The sequence below is a fragment of the Acanthopagrus latus genome, chromosome 10 (genome assembly GCF_904848185.1).
Source record: "Acanthopagrus latus isolate v.2019 chromosome 10, fAcaLat1.1, whole genome shotgun sequence".
Taxonomy (NCBI): Eukaryota; Metazoa; Chordata; class Actinopteri; order Spariformes; family Sparidae; genus Acanthopagrus; species Acanthopagrus latus.
This window is the reverse complement of record NC_051048.1, coordinates 7012370-7033495: the sequence shown is the minus strand read 5'-3', so window position 1 is coordinate 7033495 and position 21126 is coordinate 7012370. Positions and strand designations below refer to the sequence as shown.

At 41.6% G+C, this 21126-nt stretch overlaps 3 protein-coding genes and 1 long non-coding RNA gene across 6 annotated transcripts in view; 2 read left to right on the top strand and 2 right to left on the bottom strand.

Annotated features, from left to right (window-relative positions):
• LOC119027612 overlaps positions 1-11620 on the bottom strand; it is a 35781-nt gene extending 24161 nt beyond the window's left edge. For 2 of the 3 annotated variants that reach the window (XR_005077429.1, XR_005077430.1), the window contains exons 1-6: positions 11491-11620; positions 10921-11076; positions 9588-9676; positions 8504-8710; positions 8087-8204; positions 2397-2489 (exon numbers count right to left, since the gene is read on the bottom strand). This is a non-coding gene — a long non-coding RNA (uncharacterized LOC119027612). Of the gene's footprint in view, positions 1-1841; positions 2490-8086; positions 8205-8503; positions 8711-9587; positions 9677-10920; positions 11077-11490 lie in introns of those variants that run through there. The other variant, XR_005077428.1, reaches the window with a different exon arrangement.
• Positions 5785-8830, top strand: six7 (SIX homeobox 7). The gene is made up of 4 exons (XM_037112979.1): positions 5785-6627; positions 8054-8217; positions 8463-8724; positions 8759-8830. Exons 1-3 carry the CDS (start codon positions 6220-6222, stop codon positions 8671-8673), a joined length of 783 nt encoding a protein of 260 aa, XP_036968874.1. The 5' UTR covers positions 5785-6219; the 3' UTR covers positions 8674-8724; positions 8759-8830.
• An 84-nt stretch (positions 11621-11704) lies between the features above and the next one.
• On the top strand, positions 11705-17758 carry zgc:101810 (uncharacterized protein LOC493612 homolog). Its single transcript, XM_037112968.1, has 9 exons — positions 11705-11886; positions 12859-12969; positions 13783-13941; positions 14395-14524; positions 14615-14751; positions 14862-15011; positions 15874-16019; positions 16179-16311; positions 17236-17758. Exons 1-9 carry the CDS (start codon positions 11839-11841, stop codon positions 17404-17406), a joined length of 1185 nt encoding a protein of 394 aa, XP_036968863.1. The 5' UTR covers positions 11705-11838; the 3' UTR covers positions 17407-17758.
• Positions 17759-19254: 1496 nt separating this feature from the next.
• si:ch211-168d1.3 (ras and Rab interactor 2) overlaps positions 19255-21126 on the bottom strand; it is a 41873-nt gene continuing 40001 nt past the window's right edge. The window contains exon 12 of the mRNA XM_037112962.1: positions 19255-21010. Within this exon, the coding sequence (XP_036968857.1) occupies positions 20687-21010 (324 nt within the window). The 3' untranslated portion in view covers positions 19255-20686. The remainder of the gene's footprint in view (positions 21011-21126) is intronic.

The window sequence follows — 21126 nt, the reverse complement described above, 5'->3', positions numbered from 1 at the left end:
GACACAGCATCACATAAGAGAATTAAATCAAGTCACAGAATCTCCTTTTGGTTTCCTGAAACTCTATGACAGTCTTAAAGGGGAAACTATTAAATCTGATGATTTTGAATTAATACTACTGCTGTTTATGTTTAAGGTTTAAGATAATTACTTTAATTACTGTAGGTTACTGTAGGTATTCTTATCTACAGCGATTCAAGATTATCACTTGTTTGTAGCTTGGCTGTCCTGTGAGAACCATGTAGTATCTGCAAAATGTCAACTTTTCACAGAAAGAAATATGTATTTGTGGCTTATTCCAGTGGGTTTCTAAAATCTATTATTTAAATGAATAAGTAGTTAAGGAGTATTTCCTCAACATATAAAAGAACACCTCATCCTTCAGTTTATAAGACATTCAAATATTTTTGTCAAGGTTACCTAACAGGGTTTTAATCAACTGATTACACTTCTTATTCTATATATGAGGGAGAATATCACCAGAATTATTACAAGCCATCTTTACAGGACCATGAATGTTGAATATCCATGAATATCCAAAATATATTTCTTAAACTCTTCCATGACAATAAATGAATTATCACTGTGTTTTGGACTGTTGGTTGAGGAAAATAAAGAATTTGTATATCTCAGCTATCTTGTGGTCATTTCTCACTTTTTGCCAACATTTTGGAGACCAAACACTTAAAGAAAGAAATTAATTGATTCAGCCACAGCTGCAACCCTGAGTGTCACAGCTGGACAAAACTAACAAATATGTACTTATAAGTTATAAGCTGGAAGATGCTCACAAGCTTCACATTGCCTTAATTTGGCTCCCATAAGAACAAAAATGCTCTGAAAGTGTTCACTGGGCCAAACTTTTGATGATAGTACAACTGATGATGCTTCAGATATTCACACCGGTACGATGTGTGTCTATTTTCTTAATTTTTATTCATATGTAATATATATGCAAAAATATCTATCAAATTCAGCTGTAGATCTAATTTAAACATCTAAAGTTTTCATGAAATCCCATGAGTGTTTGCTGAAGATGCAGTCCGCATTTACCTCATATCACCTGTGTCTATTGAATCAAGAGATCTACCTCTTTCTCGCCCCATGGCAATGGATGGGGAAGCAGTTTTTGTCGTTTGTTTGGTGAGGGCCCCTGGCGTGGGCTGAGAGGTAAAGCTAACACACAGTATGTTGGGGATGAGGGGAGGGGAGGACGCAGGGAGGGGGTCAGACCTGTCTGAGAGGATACTGCTATTGAGTTGCAAATGAGATTGTAATTAGCCTTTACACATTTGCCTGGAGGGAATTAGTGTGTGTGTGTGTGTGTGTGTGTGTGTGTGTGTGTGTGTGTGTGTGTGTGTGTGTGCACACGCACGTGCATTAGTGTGTCCATGCACGAGTGTATGTGTCATTGTGTGTTTTTCAACCCATTTTCCTGAGAATAGGGGTTGACGGTGATAAGCAGATAATACTAATTACTTCTCCTCCCAATTGCTTGTTAATTGCGCTTGGTGTGGATTTATACAGCATGGTAATACCCCCCATTCCACACACACACACACACACACACACCTACACACACAGATGCATGCCCCCCCGCTTTGCCTGTTGGCAAAATCAACAGGTCATTTTTTTAAGCAGGAGGCTTCTGTTTAAGCCACTAATTAATTATGCCAAGTGGGGTTCCGCCATCTATGGATGCAGCCAATGACGCAGTGTATGTGTGTGTGTATCTGTGCACGGTGCATGAAATTGCTGATGCTTGTTTAACATAGTCTCTAGTGCGTTCCTGGATTAAAAGACAATACAGTTACCAAACAAAGCAATAATAATTGTAATAATTGTGAAACTGGAAATGTTATTTATTAGCAATGTCACGGCAGAGGCTGCTTAAAGAGTCTATCATAAGGTAAACACTCATAAATTGCATCAGGATTAAGACCGTATCCTATGAAAGCTGCATTTCAAGATCAGATACTGTGCATTCACAAGGCTTGTCTCAAATGCTTGTCTCAAAGAACGTCCACCTTCCTTAGCTTGAATTTGAAAAACACACACAGAATTGTTTCTAGTTTCCAGTGTTATAATCCAATGTGTGCATCAAATGAAGTTGGGAAATATCAAATAAACATGAAGTATTTACAGTGTCAGGCAGTCCTCATGAACTACAATAATGAAGAGCCCTTTACAGGATATAAATAAGGTAAGATAGGCCAATAAAATCCTTGTAATAATGCGGCGTTAAGGATTAATGCAAGTTATATGACTACTAAGTATCTGTCAGTTATCCAACATGTGTTGAGCTGAACAGCGTCATAACTTGTACTGCCAGTTCTGACACCATGGAAGTTTGCCAAAGATTCATAGATTTCCTGGTAGTAAAAACTTGACTTTACCTGGATGAAGCACACATGGATTTACCGGGATAAGTCATCAGCTCTGTCTGGCTTTCAGATCTGGTGTGCCATGTCCTTTGGATAATTCACCATCTGAAAAATGATACAGCAAAAGATCCATAGTTCAAGCAATTTTGGCTTTCCAGATTAAATAGCTTGCAGGTATTTGGACTGTTTGAGTGTAAGGATTAGGGAACACATTAGAGAACATGCAAAGAAAATGTCCGAGTTGACCAGGTCGAGTTCTGACTAGGCCTGAACTTTGAAAAAAAAAAGTGCTAGCATCAAATCTTTCTTTAATTTTGTTTGATGTGTGTTTTGTCTCTTTTCTGGCAAATAAGTTACCCTTAAAATATGAGTTTTAGGAGGTGAAGGGAGAGTCTGTAACCTTAACGTTTGGATTATTCAACAATTGATCGTGCAGTTTCTCATCGCAGCCGACAAATGACGGACACCTAACAACATCCCAACAGAAAGATTAGCATACAAACACAAGCAAGCCCGTGTCCTACACACTTCTTCAGATGCCATTGTTTGCTTACATTCTTTTTGCTGTAAGTCTCTTTAAGGGGGCTTGAGGTCGACTTTGTCAGAGGGACAATGTGTAGTCTGCCATGTCTCTGGTTAAGGTCACTGCAAGACTTACTCTACAATCTGGAACAGTGACCACACTGTGACTATCTACCGTTGACATGGTAAGTTGATCTTTGAGTCTCATTCCCAACTCTGGGTCCCCGCACTCGTCAAAAGCTGACACTTTGGGATGGCGACCGAACCGTCCTTCAATTCCAAAGCATCATTACTTGACAACTGCTGGGACCCAGCATGTCATCATTTGACAAGTTAGTAATGAGACTAAAAATATCAACTTCTCTTACAACTTGCACGTTTAAGGTTTTTGAGGATTTCACATTTAATCACTGAATAAGAGGTTAAATCAGCGAAAATTGTCTTAAGGGTAGTAATTCCTTAATAATTCAGTGACAACAGCTTTTCATTGATGTCAAGAGCTCTTATTTTACAATTTTTACAATATTTTAAGATATACGGTATAATGAACCCCTCTGTACCCCCACCCTTCTACAAACACATACATCATCTGTTCATCTCATCACCATCTTACCATTCATCTGGTTCAAACGGATTGGGAGCACTTAAGAAGATTTTGGTTCAGTCTGCTCTCAAAGTGTTAAACAGATTGGGTAGGGGGATTTCTTGTAACGAAGGTGAGTGTATGTGTGTGTGTGTGAGTGTGTGATGGTGGTGTTGGACAGTGGCGCGAAGTGTCTGAAACTTGGAAGGGTTAGATTAACTCTGAGCGTGATCGTCATTGAGCTCATTTCTCCCCCCTGACCCCCCACCCCGCCTTTCCATTAGCCCACCAATCCCACCTGGAATTTTAATCTAGATTTAGGATCTAACACGTATCAAATGATTGCCCACTGCTAATAAAGTAATTCTATACGCTTTCTATACCCCAAACTCCACTGACCAGCATCTCAGGAGCAGATTTGGAGAGATGACTGGTGCTGAAAGGATTAGTCAACAAAGTTGACTGAGTGAATATTAACCATGTGATAATTGATTGATCGCTTGAAGTAACTATTCACTAATTTTGGATGCTCAAATGTGAGAATTGTCTGCTTTTCTCTGTCTTATTTTATTGTAAATTGAATCTATTCGGGATTTTCCTTACTGGGTTGAGAGCTGTTACTGTTTATGTTGTGGTAATTTATTGTTTAGCATAATAATTGCTATAAATATTATAGCAAACGATGAGTACAATCATTTAAAAAAGTGATACAAAATTTGATTTTAAAAAATGTATGAGTTATATCCTTGACAAAACAAGTTTATTCAAAACTGTGATTATAAATACAGATTTCAAAGCAACTTTTACATACATTATAATATTCTGATTTGCAACTTTTATGGGTCCTTACTGAAAGTGTACCATCAACAAAATGTCAGAACTGGTGATTAGGCTAAAGGCCTCAGTTATAGGAACAAATCAAACCTGAGTTGTGAAACCTAAGCAATATTTTAATTGCTTGAATGAAAACAATTAGAAAGATTTGACTGGCCATCGTGTATGTCCATTCAGGGGGGAAAAAAGTTGATATGTAACATATTTCTGTTTTTTTATTAGCAAATATTTAAAAATCTGACACCTTAACCCTTTATCCTGAAAAGACTAATGTGTAAGTAGAAGTCTTACAATGACTCCTAAGGTCATACACAAATAATTTCAAATTATTAAACAAAACTGATTAAATCAAAAAATCCCCCCCAGTTCATTTGGAGACATGATTTGTAATTCCATGTGTGCATCACTTGTATCTACACTAGATTAACAATGCATTAATGCATATAACACTCTGTCAAAGTGAGTATGTTAAGATGACAAACTTGTTATCAAAAGAAATGTTATGTTTAATGTCGTTTGTGTTGGAGAATTTCGAATTTTAGGTTTAGAAAGAAAATGGATATCCCGTAACCAACAAGTCTAACTGTCCAAGACTCCTGAGGCTCTCAGATCAGCGCTCATTGTCTGGCTTGCTCATATCTGTGTTCTAGACAGATTTGTGAGGCGGATTTTAACCCCCTTCACCTTATTTTAAACCAGATGATCCTTCACCTGACTGCAACCTTTATGCAAAGCCTCATATTTGATCCAAGGATTAATCTATGTCTGATGTTTATTGTAGGCTTTGAGTGAAATTGTACATTTAATACCCATAACTTTGCATTCTTGATTCAGGCTTTGGGCTACCGATGCTTAGCGAGACACATATATTTCCTGTAGGCTATGATGTGCAAATTAAGTGTAACATGTTTGCATTACAGCTGACAGATGCTTCCAGGATCCTTAACCTGATTAATAAGAAAATTATCCTAAGACTGATTAATGAGTCGCTGAGATCAGAAGGATTGAACCAAGCAGCAGATCATTAATTCCTTGTCCTGGGGTAACTCCGCCATACATCGACGTCTACAGGCGTTTTCATTAAGGCCCACGTCTTGGCCTGGCAAGAGGTCGCAGGGGATAGCCCATAGGTGCAGCCATGTCTGTTTTAATTACACGGGTATTAGCTGGTCAGAGATCTCTCCAGCTTCGAGATGTGCCCTGTCAGCCAAATGTCGAGGGGCATGTGATACCAGTTTTCATCACTGTGACGATTGTGATTTAATTGTGCCATTCAAGTAAAGTCAAGTAAAGTTTTCATTAATTCATAAAAGGCAAAAAGTCTTTTTCTCATCACTTTGCTTGCATGTGGTTCTCGGTTCTGCCTGCTGTTTTTTGTAATGCACAACTTCCCTCCTCATCGTCTCCTCCTGACGCTCCATCTCCACCAGATCCGACCTATTTAATAACCTATCCTGGCTTGTTTGCTCACTGTAGTCATCCTGGCAGTCAATCTATCCTCAGGCTAAGCCAAACAAGCTGATCAGCCAGTCACCTCTGTACACACTACCCCCCACTAAGAGGCTAATGGCTGGGACCTATAATCCTTCTCAAAACAACCACAGTGATGCTAATTGTATCTAGCTATAAATACAGTTTGCCTCCTTGTCCTCTTTCTTTATTAGGCTTGACTCCGACAACCTGGATCCGCCGCTGTGCACCGGCTTTAACATTTGCCCAAATACCGGGAAAGAGTTGCATAAGAGAGGCCGCAGATAGATGCTGCGAGTGTCAATACGCTTGAAAAAGAAAGCAGCGAGCGCACGGAGCTTTACGCACGGTTGGATACATCATTCCATGCGGTCTTTGAACATCTCCAAACTTCTTCGGTGAGCTAGTGAGACGCAGCCAGCCGAGATGTTCCCACTGCCGATGTTCACGCCGGACCAGGTCGCTCGCGTGTGCGAGAACTTGGAGGAGACCGGGGACATCGAGCGCCTCGGCAGGTTCCTCTGGTCCCTGCCCGCCGCCGTGCCCGGCTCAGCCGGGGAGGCGCTGAACCGACACGAGTCGGTGATGCGAGCGCGAGCGCTGGTCGCCTTCCACGGAGGAAACTTTGACGCTCTGTATCAGATCCTCCAGAGCCACCGGTTTACTCGCGAGTCACACGCCAAGCTCCAAGACCTGTGGCTGGACGCGCACTACCGAGAGGCGGAGAGGCTCCGAGGGCGGCCGCTGGGACCGGTGGAGAAGTACCGGATCCGCAAGAAGTTCCCCCTGCCCCGCACCATCTGGGACGGCGAGCAGAAGACGCACTGCTTCAAGGTAAACACTGTTGTACTGTTATAATTTAACCGACGTGGCTGATGGTGACAGCAGGACCAACGTGTTCCCGTGTTTAAATTACCTCAAAGGCCCCCCCAATTATTGCATCAGATTATAACATGCTTTAAGACGATATGAAATTACATCTTGACATTTGAAGCTTCACCATCAGGTGCTCTCTCGTGCCATTTAACCTGGCTGCGGTATCAAACAGCCTGGTGTTTGAGCTCGTAAGATGATAAGCGCTGTGGTTATCCTTCCGCCTTCTGCCCCGAAGTATGCTTTACTACTTTACTGTGGTGGCCCGTGCAGAGATCAGAGATCGCATAACGTTTTGTTAAATAGGATCAGACAAACTGATCCCAACTGGTGTGTATACCTTAAAGTGTGAAGACACCACGTTGATTTCCATGATTCCTTTGGTCACTCTCACATCTGTCTCTTATGATAGATATATAGCTGACATTAATAATTCTGTAATAATCCTAAATAGGGTCACGCCTCTTTTGTTTATCTGTATTTCTAAAATGTTCTTGTGTTAAAATGGTCACTTCTTTTCTATTTTCTTTGCTGAAACATTTACTGTTAAGGCCAGATTTCCTCACAGAGTTCACTGAAGTTTAATCCTTAAATCAGCAGCTGCTCCTGTCATATCCAGCATGAACAACCTTACTATGAGCACAGACCTGCAGGAGTCTAAATGAGACATTTATGTTCTATGTTGAAGATCGATCATTTTGTGTCGATGTGCTGATGAGCAGAGCATCTGCACCATCATAAACATTGTTAAGATTTGGAGATTATTAGTAGATCTTCTTGAAGCAAATTGGTTTTACCTTCTCATTTAAACGTGTGATAACACCATTTATTTGTTCAATTTCACAAGAGGAGTGAGCTACAACCAGAAAGGAAAAACTGTTTCAGGATTCAAAGATTCATTTAGTAAATAAAATAGTCCATGTTGGGAAATGCTGAGGCATGACTCACTGAGGTGTGTGTGTGTGTGTGTGTGTGCGTGTGTGATCTCCCTCATGTGGCAGTACAAAGTATTGTCCATAAATGCTGTTAATCTTTAATTCCAAACCTGAGGAGGGATCGTCTCTCCACCAGCCTATTAAGCCCCTTAACATGATCCCATTTAGTGGATATACATTGTCATGTATACTTCTAATGTAGATTTTAATCATCTATTTATAAATCCAGTTTAATACGATTATACAGACCATCATATGAGAGTGATAAGATTATTGAGGTCTAATAGGATGATATCAAAACACCATATGGTGTCTTTTCAGAGTGCTATGATTCCATTAAGTTTTATTCATCATAACTTGTAATTCCATGCCAGTAAAATTCAGTTTGTGTTGTCAAGTATGTTGAGAAAATGTAGATCTAAATATTCCATATATTTTTGTGTGTCCTCCAGGAAAGAACTCGCAGTTTGTTGAGAGAGTGGTACCTTCAGGACCCCTACCCCAACCCGTCCAGGAAGCGCCACTTGGCCCAGGCGACGGGACTAACACCCACACAGGTCGGCAACTGGTTCAAGAACCGCCGCCAGAGAGACCGCGCTGCATCTGCAAAGAACCGGTACTTAAAAAATGACCTATGATCCTGCTGATTATGAGTAAAACTGAGATAATTCAAAGACAATCTGGCTCATGGTCAGTTAGAATTAGAATTTGCTGTTTGTGCAATTTTTAGATGCAGTTTGTAAAAACATTTTCTGAGACAAAGACAAATGTGAAAAGCTGATCTAGTGACTCAGACTAAAGTATATCTCTGCCATATGCACTAGTTTGGAACCTCACTCTTATATCTCTCCCTCCACCCAGAATGCAGCAGGATCCCTCCCTCCTGCCCTCTGAGAGCTCACCTGACGGCTCCCATCAGGAGCGCCACCATCACCCCCACTTGTTGCCTAGCTCCCCTCGCCATCTGGGCAGCCCGGAGACCAGCGACTGTAGCACAGAGACAGATCGCAGAGGAACAGGAGCCTCCACCCCGGACATCTCAGTCAGCAGCGACAGCGAGTTTGAGTCTTGAGACGATGGACTCTTTTTCAAAGACGGACTCCCGTTCACTGCGGAGGTGGAAGCAGCATCAGGCTCAGATGTACTGCATGTTAGAGACACTTGAACTGTCTGTGGACACACTGGAGGTGTCCTCGGCGAGAGTTGGTCACTCAATGTGGCTGTGGCTGAGTGGACATTGTGAGGGAATGTTATGCAAGAACAACATGCACTTAAAAAAGCACCATGGCACATGACCTTGACTGTTACATGCATTAGTTTGCTGACCATGACTCAGCACTGTTGATAGGCAAACATAGAGCGGGTACGTCTACGTGAAGAACAGTGTTTTAAACACTCATACAAAGATTTATAGAAGAATGCCAATGGTCTTTAGATAATGTGGATATTAATGTGAATTTTTGATACTGCTTTCAGTGACTATTTTGGGATAGAAGATTTTCTAATAGTTCTTATCTAATTTGTATGGAAAGTGTGATGACACTAAGAGGAATGCCTTGAGTAGGCTAATAATATATCTACATTAACATGCACATTGATCATTTGGTTATTATCAGATTATGGCAAGATGTGTCATGCCAACAATATAATTGGCTTAAGGCCTATGAGCTTAATCAACTATCAGCATAAATATAACTCATATTTTTTTCTCAATCATTTAATTTATTTTATCATGTTAATGTTTTCAAACAGTCACATTTGCCTATGCTGCTCATAATTATGACCTTAATCTTGCTGTTCTGAGTAATCAGGTTATGATGTGCATGTAGACACAGTGACTGACCAATTAAATATGTTTCACTGCCTTAAAAAGGAACTAAGGGCATCAATCTTTTACAATGCAACACATCTAATAATACAACTTTTCCTTATGTAACTAACGATGCTGCTAAAATACTAAGCATTTTGTCACCAGCTGTGTTTTACCTGTTCACTTCTCTGTCGGTTACTGTTCGTAACGTATATCAGGCTTTTTGTAAAGCACTCCTGAAGCTGCTCTCATGATCCCACAGGAGCTGCAACAGAAACAGCAAGAATGTAAAAGCACTGATCGGTCTTAACTCAATGTGCCTATTACATTTGGGAACGGTGAGACCTCGTCAGTGTCCTCGTGTCAGAATGATACACTCAAAAGGCCTACTGTCTGCGGTCTTTCTTACAACCCTCATTTCTCATAACACATTACCGCATGTCAATGAAAAGCTGTATTTTGTAAATGTTTTATGTAAATAAATGAACCTATTTTTATCCAAAGTTAAACTGAGTCACTGTATTTAGCTAATTTAGGTGCAGCAACTGTCAAACAACACTTATAGCATATTAGTGGTGGAAAAATGCTTAAATTACTTTTTCATTAAATGAAAAAGTGTGTGTTTTTTATTAAATGTCTAAAAATAAAAAAATAAAAGAGAAGAAAAGCATAGCTACAACTGTATTATGGTCTAATTACAGACAGCGCCTGCCATTTCCGCAAACTGAGCAGTTAATGATGAGGTTCATATACCTTGTAGGTGAAAACAGAGATGGATTTTACTGTGATGTGACAACACATTAGATGTCCCCCCTGCTGTGCAAATTGTCTCAGGAGCTGTGCTGTGAGACCGAGCGGCAGACGGAACTTAAGACTGAATAATGACTTACTCTTTCACTACGTTTGGATCTGGATTTCATACTGTTGATTTGACAAAATAAAAAGCTATTGGAAGATGTCCCTTCAGGCTCTCGGAAATTGTGATGTATACTTTCACAACTTTCTGACTTGATATAGACAAACTGACTCACAGATTAATCTTGAAAGTAGTCTCACTAACTGAAAAATAAAATAATCTTTTGTTGCAGACTTTAAGATTTGGTCAAAGCAGGAAAAGCTCAGGTGAAACAGATTCAATTAACTACTAGTACTGATAATTGTGCTGCTGGCTACACCTGTGTTAGCATGTCAAAATGTCCCCAGTAAGTCTTAGTGCACATTTGTTACACCCAATATACACAGAGCCTTATTAGCATTCAGTCCAATAATTACCTGCCTTTAAATTAAATGCTCCTTTATATTTACCAGCTGTCTGTTGGAGTGCAGTTGTTTTATGGGAGCCTTTAACTGACTAACACCACATATATCTTCTGTCACCATCGTTTTGACATTTAAGGGAAACTGCACTCCTGATGTTAGCATAAACTTCAAGCCACTAGCTAACAATGTTTTTCTGAAGATACAAGCAAAACTCTCAAAAATAACCACGGGCTGTTTGACAACACTTACCACTGTTTTCAGGGCATGTTTAGGTTCACACATTGTTCCTTCACCGAAGTTGGGTGAAAGGTAACGTTCCTGCAGCACAATGAAGGTGGTTCTTTAACTCTGCTTACAAGATGCGTCTGTTTCCCAAACGCAACAAAGATGGCGGCCGGAAGCGCACTGTAACGGCAGAAATGAAGGGGGCGGAGTCTTTTTAAGGACTGTTAGCATTATTAAGCTATCTGAAATAATGCAGTTAGTATGTTAATGTTACCATGATAACCTTCAACACTGAAATTAAATAATATGAATAGTCACAAATTTAATCAAAATGCTGCTAAATGCTGGTAACTGTTGCTACCTTTATCTAGTTAGCTCAGTTAGCTGCGGAGCTAAGGTGTAGGAACCTTGAACTGGGATCAGTGGGGGTTAGCAGTTTTGCATGTTACCATCAATAGACATCTGCAACATAATACATATACATCATAATGTAAAAACTGCTTCATCTCATTCTATTTCTTACTTGCACACTGCACCTTCAAATGTATTCTGCCTAGAAAGCACTGAACATACTGTATGTAGAGAAATGTCTACCTTAATGTTGGCAGATTAGAGACCTTCAAACAATAAATGGATCCATTTTTTTTCCTTCGCGTTGCAAAATGAACAATCTTGGGAAGTGTCAACTTCATCAATTGCTTGTAAACGCCCCACTGCAAAGAACACTACCTGTTTCACAAAAGAAAAAAGTCCTCCCTTACCACAGAAAGTGGGCGTCCCCACATTCAGCAATCCCGCCCTCGCTTGAAAGAGGAGGAAGAGGACTTCTGCTTACCTGTCAGTTGTAGAGCTACTAAATTCATGTGAATTGGCTATTTGTTGGTGAGACCCCTGCCCTGACAGGAGGGAGAATCTTGAGCTGTTTATAGTATTTGTTGAAGCATGGACAGCAAGGGGAGGAAAGTGGTGGTCTGTGACAATGGGACGGGGGTAAGTCAAACAGTCCAAAGTGTCTATATTTTACCCTAAAGCAGCTTGACAGCATATCAACAGCAGTGGTTACTGTCTTTCCTCTTTTCCAGTAGATATCAGATTGCATTCAAGGTGTTATCTGCATGAGTTTCTAATGCAAACAGACACCAGATGTGTTAAGAAAGTAAAGTTTGCTGGGTCGTGGATAACATCTGAAGGGTGTGAGTCTGCAGCCTGATTCCACATCTGTCCGGACTTGTCACGCTGCCTCTGAAGTGCACACACTGCCATAAATGGTTGCAATGCTTTGAGCTGAGCAATAATTGGATGAAAATAAGGAAGAGAGATTTAAGGGTACTTACATAATACTGTGTTGTGACATGTAAACATTGATAAAAGGGCATTGCAGTTCAGATAAATGTGAAGTAGGAAGTGTACCTGCAGGGACAAACTGGCTGTATCTTACCACTGCCTCTGCATCTGCATACCACTGTAATGTGTTGCATCCCTCCAGGCTAAGGAATGTGTCTATGGTCACAAAGACAAGTTGAGACACTACAGTATGAGGTGTAGTCATGACAGGCGGAGGAGCAGATAGTCTATAGTGACCTGCAGGCCAGTTAAAAGCAGTGTAATAATATATTTAATTTCACAGTGGTTGCCAAATGAATAATGCTTTTAAAAATGCGACAAAATTGCATTTGCTTTTTCTGATAAATAAGAGACAATCTGGCAAATGCATCGTGATAATACACTCTGCGAGCAGTTTTCCCGGATTAGTGTCAGATTAAACTCAATGCAACTGATTTACGAACGGAAATTATCCTTACAAAAGGGCTTAGCACTGGAGTGAAATCAGTGTGCATGCAGCATTGATTCAGGGCCATGCAAACAATCTCTTGGTTCCAAATGGCACACGAAAACGAGAACTGAATTCACTGAATTCAAACACGCCCAGATCATATGTTCTCCTCTCACATCCCTCTGCAGTTTGTCAAGTGTGGCTTCGCTGGGTCCAACTTCCCCGACCACATCTTCCCCGCCATGGTGGGTCGACCGATCATACGATCGACCACCAAAGTGGGCAACATAGAGATAAAGGTGAGGTTACCAGGCGGATGGAATCAGCCTGGCAGCATTTGGGGGTATAATCATGGACAATTCAACTGTGTATAACTTGAAAATGTTATAATCTTTGTCTTCTTACATGTCTGCTCTGCATGTTTTTCCCATCCAATCTGCTGCAGAATGAGAATGAAGTCAGCCATAAACACCTACAGCAGTAAACATACATGTCAATGCAGCAGTAACAATAATCCAAAAACATTAAACATAATAATAAAACACTGGCAGGGAAGTTCTACCACTGTCTGTATGTTGTCGTACTCTGTTCAACACAGATGGGAATGACCGGTGAGTCTAGACTCACACTGTAAGTCCACTTCAGCTCATTAAACACCTGACCTACCTCTTCTCCCCTGGCTCTTCTTACCTCTTAGCTCACGCGAATCAAGGTGTCTTAGTGTCCTGCACCAGTTAGCTTCCTTAGATGTTTGTGTACTTATGTAACCTGAGGTCATATCACGCAAATCATTCAGACCATGAAATGTGTAACCCTCACTGAGCTGCACACACATATTTGGAGCAGGAGGGCGAAGGGCACTGCCATGGAGAGTAAAAACGTAAAGGGCATTTTATAATCACAAGCAGAGACAAGACAAGTCATTCAGAAAGCCGCCATGTATCAGCAATTGTCGTCAAATGCTTAGCGAGATTTCTTAGTCTGGCTATTCTTTCATCATGTAGTATCGCCCAAAAGTATAAAAGAGGCAGACACCTGACAGGAAGGTCGGCTCTTATCCCTTTAAAGTCGGCCTCTGCTCGGGCTGATCTCCTTCTGTTGTCGCCCATCAGGACCTGATGGTGGGTGAGGAGGCCAGCGAGTGTCGCTCCATGCTGGAGGTGGCCTACCCCATGGAGAACGGCATGGTGCGCTGTTGGGAGGACATGCTGCACCTGTGGGACCACACCTTCGGTCCCGATCGCCTGAACATTAACCCAAAAGAATGCAAGGTAGAGCGAGGCCGGGCAGCTGTCACACTGTATTTGTTGTTAAAGGTCATATTGATAACATTACCTAGACAAATCATTTCTTTTTTAAAGATGGTACAAAATCCCTTTTCCTTGAAAACATTCTTATGATTGTAACAACCAACAAGTATTAAATCATGACTCGGGTCTATGCATTAATCCCTGGGAAATGTCTCACATGTTAAAGAACAGGAAGAATTTCTGAATTTGCTGCTTTATTCAAATCCATACCAGAAGTAAATTGGGTCGATTTTGGGACAACACCCATCCCAAATCCAAGTTTTTTGGACATCTGAAATCTGTTTGTGTAAGCCTGCTGATAAATCAACCAACAGACAAGTGGAACTGTTTGCAATTAATGATTTATCACTTTGTTCTGTATTCTAGCTTTATTCTCTCTTCGGCATTCAATCGGTTTGTATTTCCTTCTCTAAGATCTTGCTGACTGAGCCGCCCATGAACCCCACCAAGAACCGGGAGAAGATTGCGGAGGTCATGTTTGAGAAGTACCAGTTCCATGGCATTTATGTGGCCATTCAGGCTGTGCTCACACTGTATGCTCAGGGTAAGGCGTCAAAACTCTGACCTCAAATGAACTGACCTCAAGAGTGGATTCACTGATTAGAAATGTTTGGGAATTGTCCTTGTCCGACAGGTCTGCTGACCGGTGTGGTCGTCGACTCGGGGGATGGTGTCACCCACATCTGTCCGGTGTACGAGGGCTTTTCTTTACCCCACCTCACACGCAGGTTGGATATCGCAGGACGTGACATCACACGCTACCTCATTAAGGTGAATCATGGGAAAGGAAGTAGAGTCTGTAGGATGAGCAGAGAAAACACAACTGGTCCGAGTAATAGCTGACCTCAAAAACATGTCACCTTTTGTCTTCCTACCATCAGCTCCTGCTTCTCCGCGGTTACGCCTTCAACCACACGGCCGACTTTGAGACTGTGCGTATGTTGAAGGAGAAGCTCTGCTACGTGGGATACAACATCGAGCAGGAGCAGCGCCTGGCCACAGAGACCACCTACCTGGTGGAGACATTCACAGTATGTTACAGAACAATTTAAGTCGTTTAATGTACTTAAAGCAGCTTCAAGGAACTCTTATTTTTGTTGATTCTGGCGGCCCCTGTGGGCAAAAGTGGTACCAGCACCACTGCTTCCTGTATTTAAGGTCTTGATCTGGATTGGGTGGAAGGAAAGCAGTGCATTACTAATAGCAGTTTTCTTTTTCAAACACACAAATAGCTAGCCTGGCGCTTAAGGTGAAATATCCAGAAGCGCTCAAGTTAGTGTAAAATAACAATGTGTGGATTCACATGAAGTTAAATGGTTTAAGTTAATCTAACATAACTGCTAGCTCCAGACTAATTTTTAATTAGTGTACAAACATTACAGGGTTGTCAGTGGTGTTATTATGGATCTCTCGTCTGCCTCTGATTGGTTGCCTTCAATTGTTGGATTGGTTAGCTTAAGGCATGAGGAGTGAGACTGGTCAGGGTTAGGACACAAATACCAGGGTTAGCTGTGATAACGAGGCAGTGGACGGTGGGTCTTTGCCAGGAAAGCAGTGGGAACCGTCTTCTTGTTGCACTGTCAACAAGAAAACAGATAAGCATGTATCCCCAAACATCAAACTGTTCAGTTACTGTCATTTGTAAAATTAGAAAATATCAGATTCAGGTGCCTTCCACTTTGTGTGTCAGTGAAGCCCATGTAGAAGGCTTCAACCCACGCATTTGAAAGACGCAACATTCATATAAAATATGTTGTTGTTGTGTAGATACATCTACAATACATAATGTCACTGCATGAGGGCAGCACTGTAATGGTATGAAATACCAAAGCAGGGACTGTGTAACACTATGATGTTGAGATTTTTCTTATCTGGTTCCTTTCTGTGGTGTAGCTCCCCGACGGCCGGCAGGTGAGGGTGGGTGGAGAGAGGTTTGGGGCCCCTGAAGCTCTCTTCCAGCCTCATCTCATCAACGTGGAGGGAGCGGGAGTGGCCGAGCTGCTGTTTAACACCATCCAGGCTGCAGACATTGACCTCAGGTCCGAGTCTCCTCACTGCTGTCTGTACTTTTACCTCACAGCTACTGAATTAACATAAAACCTACAATGTTTTTTTTTATTATTATTATTCAGCAATATGTGAGACAAACAAAATGCTAATTTCCAATCTTTCTTCTGTTTTTTTTTTTTTCTGAGCAGGGCAGACTTCTATAAGCACATTGTTCTGTCAGGAGGGACCACCATGTACCCCGGCCTTCCATCCAGACTAGAACGAGAGATCAAGCAGCTCTACCTGGAGAGGGTGCTGGACGGAGACACTCAGAAACTCTCAGTAAGGACTTCAAATGTCTGAATCGACATTTTTAAACAACACTAAGATATTAAATGCGGTGTTATAAATCTGTTTAGACTCTATAGTACCTTTCCAGAATATGTTAAGGTCACAAAAACACAATATTGTTCACATCATACATTTTCCATTAAATTATTAAGTGTGACGTAGCCTTGATATAACAGCTAATAATAACTAACAGTAATTAATTTGACAAAACAGTCTCAGTCCAAGGTTCAGTTACAGTACTCACTTCACATTCTGGAGCTTCACACAACCTTCATCATTAGCTCGACAGCTAATTCTATTTTAAAAACACATTTTAGTAATGGTATAGTATGGCCTGTAAGAGTTAAAGGTCCATTATTGCCATTTTTTCATATTTAACAAATCATGATGGGAGAAAAACAACAAAAAACAAACAAGACACACCCAAAAACCCAAACCCTCCAACTGAATACTTATTTTAGTGCCCGTTTCTTTAAGGCCCCCCTCCTGTAAAGCCCAGTCTGCTCTGATTGGACAGCTCTCACAGGCCTGAGCAGACAACGCCCACCATGTTCTCTCATCAAATCTCGCAGTTTTTTTTTGCAACCATGGCTGTGCCGAGGTTGGGACAGTATAGTTGTAACATCAGAAACTTACAGAAGTCCTGACGGCTTGTTTGAAGGGAAAGTTTCTGAGTACAGGCTGTTTCCATTCATTCATTCCTGGCTGAGCGTTTTGATACGTTAGGTAGGTGATATAACACCTGGACTTGCTTTGTAATAAAAAAGAAATGCAAATCTACTTTTCAATAATATATGACCTTTAACTGGATAATTATGATGATTATTACAAGAGACGTCAAGAGGGAGAGAAGCATGTACATCTGCAACACTGTGTTTCAATGCCCTCTCCTCTCTTTGTTCTTCGCTTGTGTAGAAGTTTAAGATCCGCATCGAGGACCCTCCCAGGCGCAAACACTTGGTGTTCCTCGGCGGAGCGGTGCTGGCCAACATCATGAAAGACAAGGACTCCTTCTGGCTGAGCAAGGCCGAGTACGACGAGAAAGGCCTGGGAGTGCTGCAGAAACTGGGAGGTGGAGTCAGATAAAAGGAAAAACAACGTCACTCAAATGTTTCAGTGTTCATGTCAACTCCTCACCTCTCGTAGCCTGGCATCAGAGTCATTCATTTCTGTATTGCTAGGACAATGAATCAAAAAAAACAAAAAAAAAAACACAGTTTTTTGTTCCAGCTTCTCAAATGTGAAGATTTGCTGATTTTTTCTGTTAATATTAATGGGATGTCTGCGGGTGTTGGACTCATTTGGACATAATATGCAAACTGAAAGTATATTTCTGTTTTTTTCTGACATTTTGTTGACTAAACGGTTATATAATTCATTAATTGTTGTCAAAGTAAAGTAAAAGGTGACCAGAAACAAAGAGAATGTCATGTCAAAACATGCTGACAGATGTAAAAGTGAAATGTTTAAAGAAACAAAGCAGTTTTCTATTTGAAGGAAATTTCTCATATATACATATATTTAGGGAAGGCTTATGCTAGTACAGCTCCAGTCATGATGTCAGGCCAAATCATTAACAAAAAAATGGTTGAAAAAGCGCTCTATTTAAAAATGTGCATGGTTTACAGTCTTTTCACATTTTTTCAACAATTGTTTTCTAAATCTACGAATTTCCCTCACACAGGCTTTAAATAGACCTTACTGGACATGCTAATTAAGGCTTGGGCAACGTGAGCAGGGCTTTCTTAAAGGAAATGTTCACCCACAACTTAAAATGTAGTTGTTGTGTACTCATCTTCATGCGGATGCAAAGTCAGGTGAAGTTTCTCAGCCCACAAAACACTTCTGGAGCTTCGCAGCTAAACAGTGTTGCAGAATTCGTCCTTAGCAGTAGAAGTAGATGGGGACTTGTTGGAAAAAAAAAAAAAACAACAACTGGAAATAAAAAAAAAAAAAAAAAAGCTTCATACAGCTGTTTGAATGTTATCATTGTCTCTGGAAGGCCCAGTATCCCAAGCTGATTTGAAAAGATGTTTTTTTACTGTAGCTGCTAAGCTAAAGCATTAGCACACACTTTGGCATCCCTTAGGTTGTTGCATCAACATCAAGGGTGTAAATAATATATTTACACATCAGTTTGGGATCTTGGGCCTTTTTAGAGACTTGGATTAAGCCTAAAGGTATTCTATGCTTTCTTTCAGTTGTTTTTTTTTTTTACATTTTAAAACAAGTCCCCATCTACTACAGTTGTTCAGGAGAACACTGCAACACAATTTGGCTGTGAAGCTCCAGAAATGTTTTGTGGATGACGAAACTTCACCTGACTGTCCATCGGCACAGCGGTGACCAGATAACGACTGCATTTTCATTTTGGGTGAGCCGTTCCTTTAATATCAGAAATACCATGAATATAAAACCTGCCAAGACGTCAATATTGGGACCACAACCCTCCACTAATGAACACATTTGTGGGCAGTTTAAAGGCAGGAGTAGAACGGTGTTGTTATTTGCTGCCCTCTGGTGGTTGACTCTGTTCAAGGCGTCCAGTCACAACATCCACAACAACACTGGCCGCACCAACAACACTGTGGACAGATATTGCAATCTTTTTTATTGCGATACTGAATTACCTGACAGGATACAGTAATGTGTTTTTACACTGAAAAAAATAAAATAAAATTAGTGAGCTCTCACAATGAACACATGCTTCACGCACACGCACGCACACACAGCACATTCGCAGAACCTTCACGTTAAAATGAAAAAAAAAAAAAATAAGCATGCAATTATGTTCAGAGCACATCCCTCGTCCCTCGAAAGTGAACCTCCTCGGCCCGATTTTAAAAACCTCCGGATGCGTCGGAAAAATCCATACTTAGGTTTGATATCTACCCAACAAATTGAACAATTAAAAGATAGTTTGTTTTTTTTTTCTTTTAAATACACAACATGATAACTGGTAATGACACTGAGTTTGAACAGTCAGTTGGTGGTGATGACTTGCAGCAGGAGTCACCCGAAAGCTGGTGACCTTTGTACATTTACATTCGACCAGTCACCGCGAGGTCCTGGTTTGTTGGTTTGCGACTGTCCCCTCGGTCCAGGTCGTAAAACGCAGTGTTGTCAGTACAGTGCGGCCAAGAGAAGCAGCTGAACTGAAAAGCGGTGAGGGGTTGTGATGGGATTAAAGTCTGACACGGCAAAAAAAAAGAAAAAAAAGAAAAAAGAAAAAGATTTTTAATACATTCGCAAGTCATTCAGTAAATCTGTTGCAGGTCGTCTTGGTGCGTCGATGTGATGTTGTTTTTGTCTTTCTTTCTCTTTTTTTTTCTTTTCTCACGCGGTTTTAAAAACAGAGAGCTGATGCTTTTCTATCACTTCCCTCCTACTCGCTCATTACTCCACCTGCCAAAAAACACTTAATAGAATACGCGAGCAGGGAGGAGAGTCTGTGCTTTTTTTTTCCGCACAAAAGCAAAAAATAAAATTGTCTCTGTGGGTGATTCTAAAAATAAATTGAAAGCCTCTCTCGAGCTTGTAAACCTGATTCTCTTTCAAAGTAAACACAAAATGGCCTCTCGTTATCTGTTCTTTTTTTGTCACTTTGGTATTGAGGTTTGGTCTTGGCTATAACACATCTCACCTTTTTTTTGTTTTGTTTTTTTTTTCAAACTGTATTCCAAAGGGGGGGCGGGGCCACAGAAAAGGTTCCCCAGACCCTTCAAAAACAACGGCTCCGTCCGAAGATCTGCAGACTTTTACACATAAAAGTGAAGCAATAAAACATCCAAGTGTCTTTTTTAGATTGAGCCCAGAACTATACTGTGAAAGGGTTACATCAGCACGGCGGACAATTTGCCTTCTTGTGTGCGTACAGGAAGTGATTTTGTTTCCAGGCAACAGTAGTCTCACAGAATTTGTCTTTGGATTTGAGCCTCCTCACGTTTGAGTGATGTAATCCCCTCATGGCATAACTCTGGGCTCAGGTTTCAAATAACAACCAAATCCATTAATTACACATTTTTCCATGTCACAAAATAAGTACACCCCTTTACACCAGCAGCCACACTGAGTGGTACATAGTACAACTTTTTGGCAGCAGTCCCTATGTTGGTCCTGCTCTGCTCTGCATGTTGGTCCGTTCAGGGAAGAGTTTACCGCTTAAGGTCTGCTCCTAGTCTGGAGAAGGGCTGAAGTTTGTCACAACAAGTCCTGACCCACGACGAGACACAACACACCGCCGGAGAGAAAGAGACAGAACAAGAGAGAGAAAGAGAAAGCGAGAGCAACCATCCATCTCCTCCTCCTCCCTCCTCCTCCTCCTCTTCCTCCTCCCTCCTCCCTCCTTTTCCTCCATGCCTCCCACTCACTCCTCACACACCGACTCGCTCAGGTCCACGGCGCCACCTCTGGTGAGCCGCCGCATCTTGCTGAAGTCGTGGTCGGTCCTCAGGTAGGAGAGCGAGGGGCCTCCCTCACTGTGGCTGGCCAGGTCCTGGGGCTGGGCCTGGGGCGGCAGGGCCCTCATCTCGCCGCCGCTGCGCCAGTACAAGGTGTATTGCTGCGGGTCGGACACTCCGAAGGTGGAGGCGCACAGCTGCGCCAGGGCCTCGCTGGTCTCCCCGGCTCTCCACTGCAACGTCCGCACAGCGCTCCGCTCCCCGTCCTGGAACAGTATCCGAACGCACCTCTGGAGGGAGGGAGGGAGGGAGGGGGAGAAGAGATGGAGAGGGAAAAAAAAAAGAGTGAACATATACTGTATTCATGCAAAACAGAGGTCAAGAGGCTTATGGAGTGAGGGCAAAA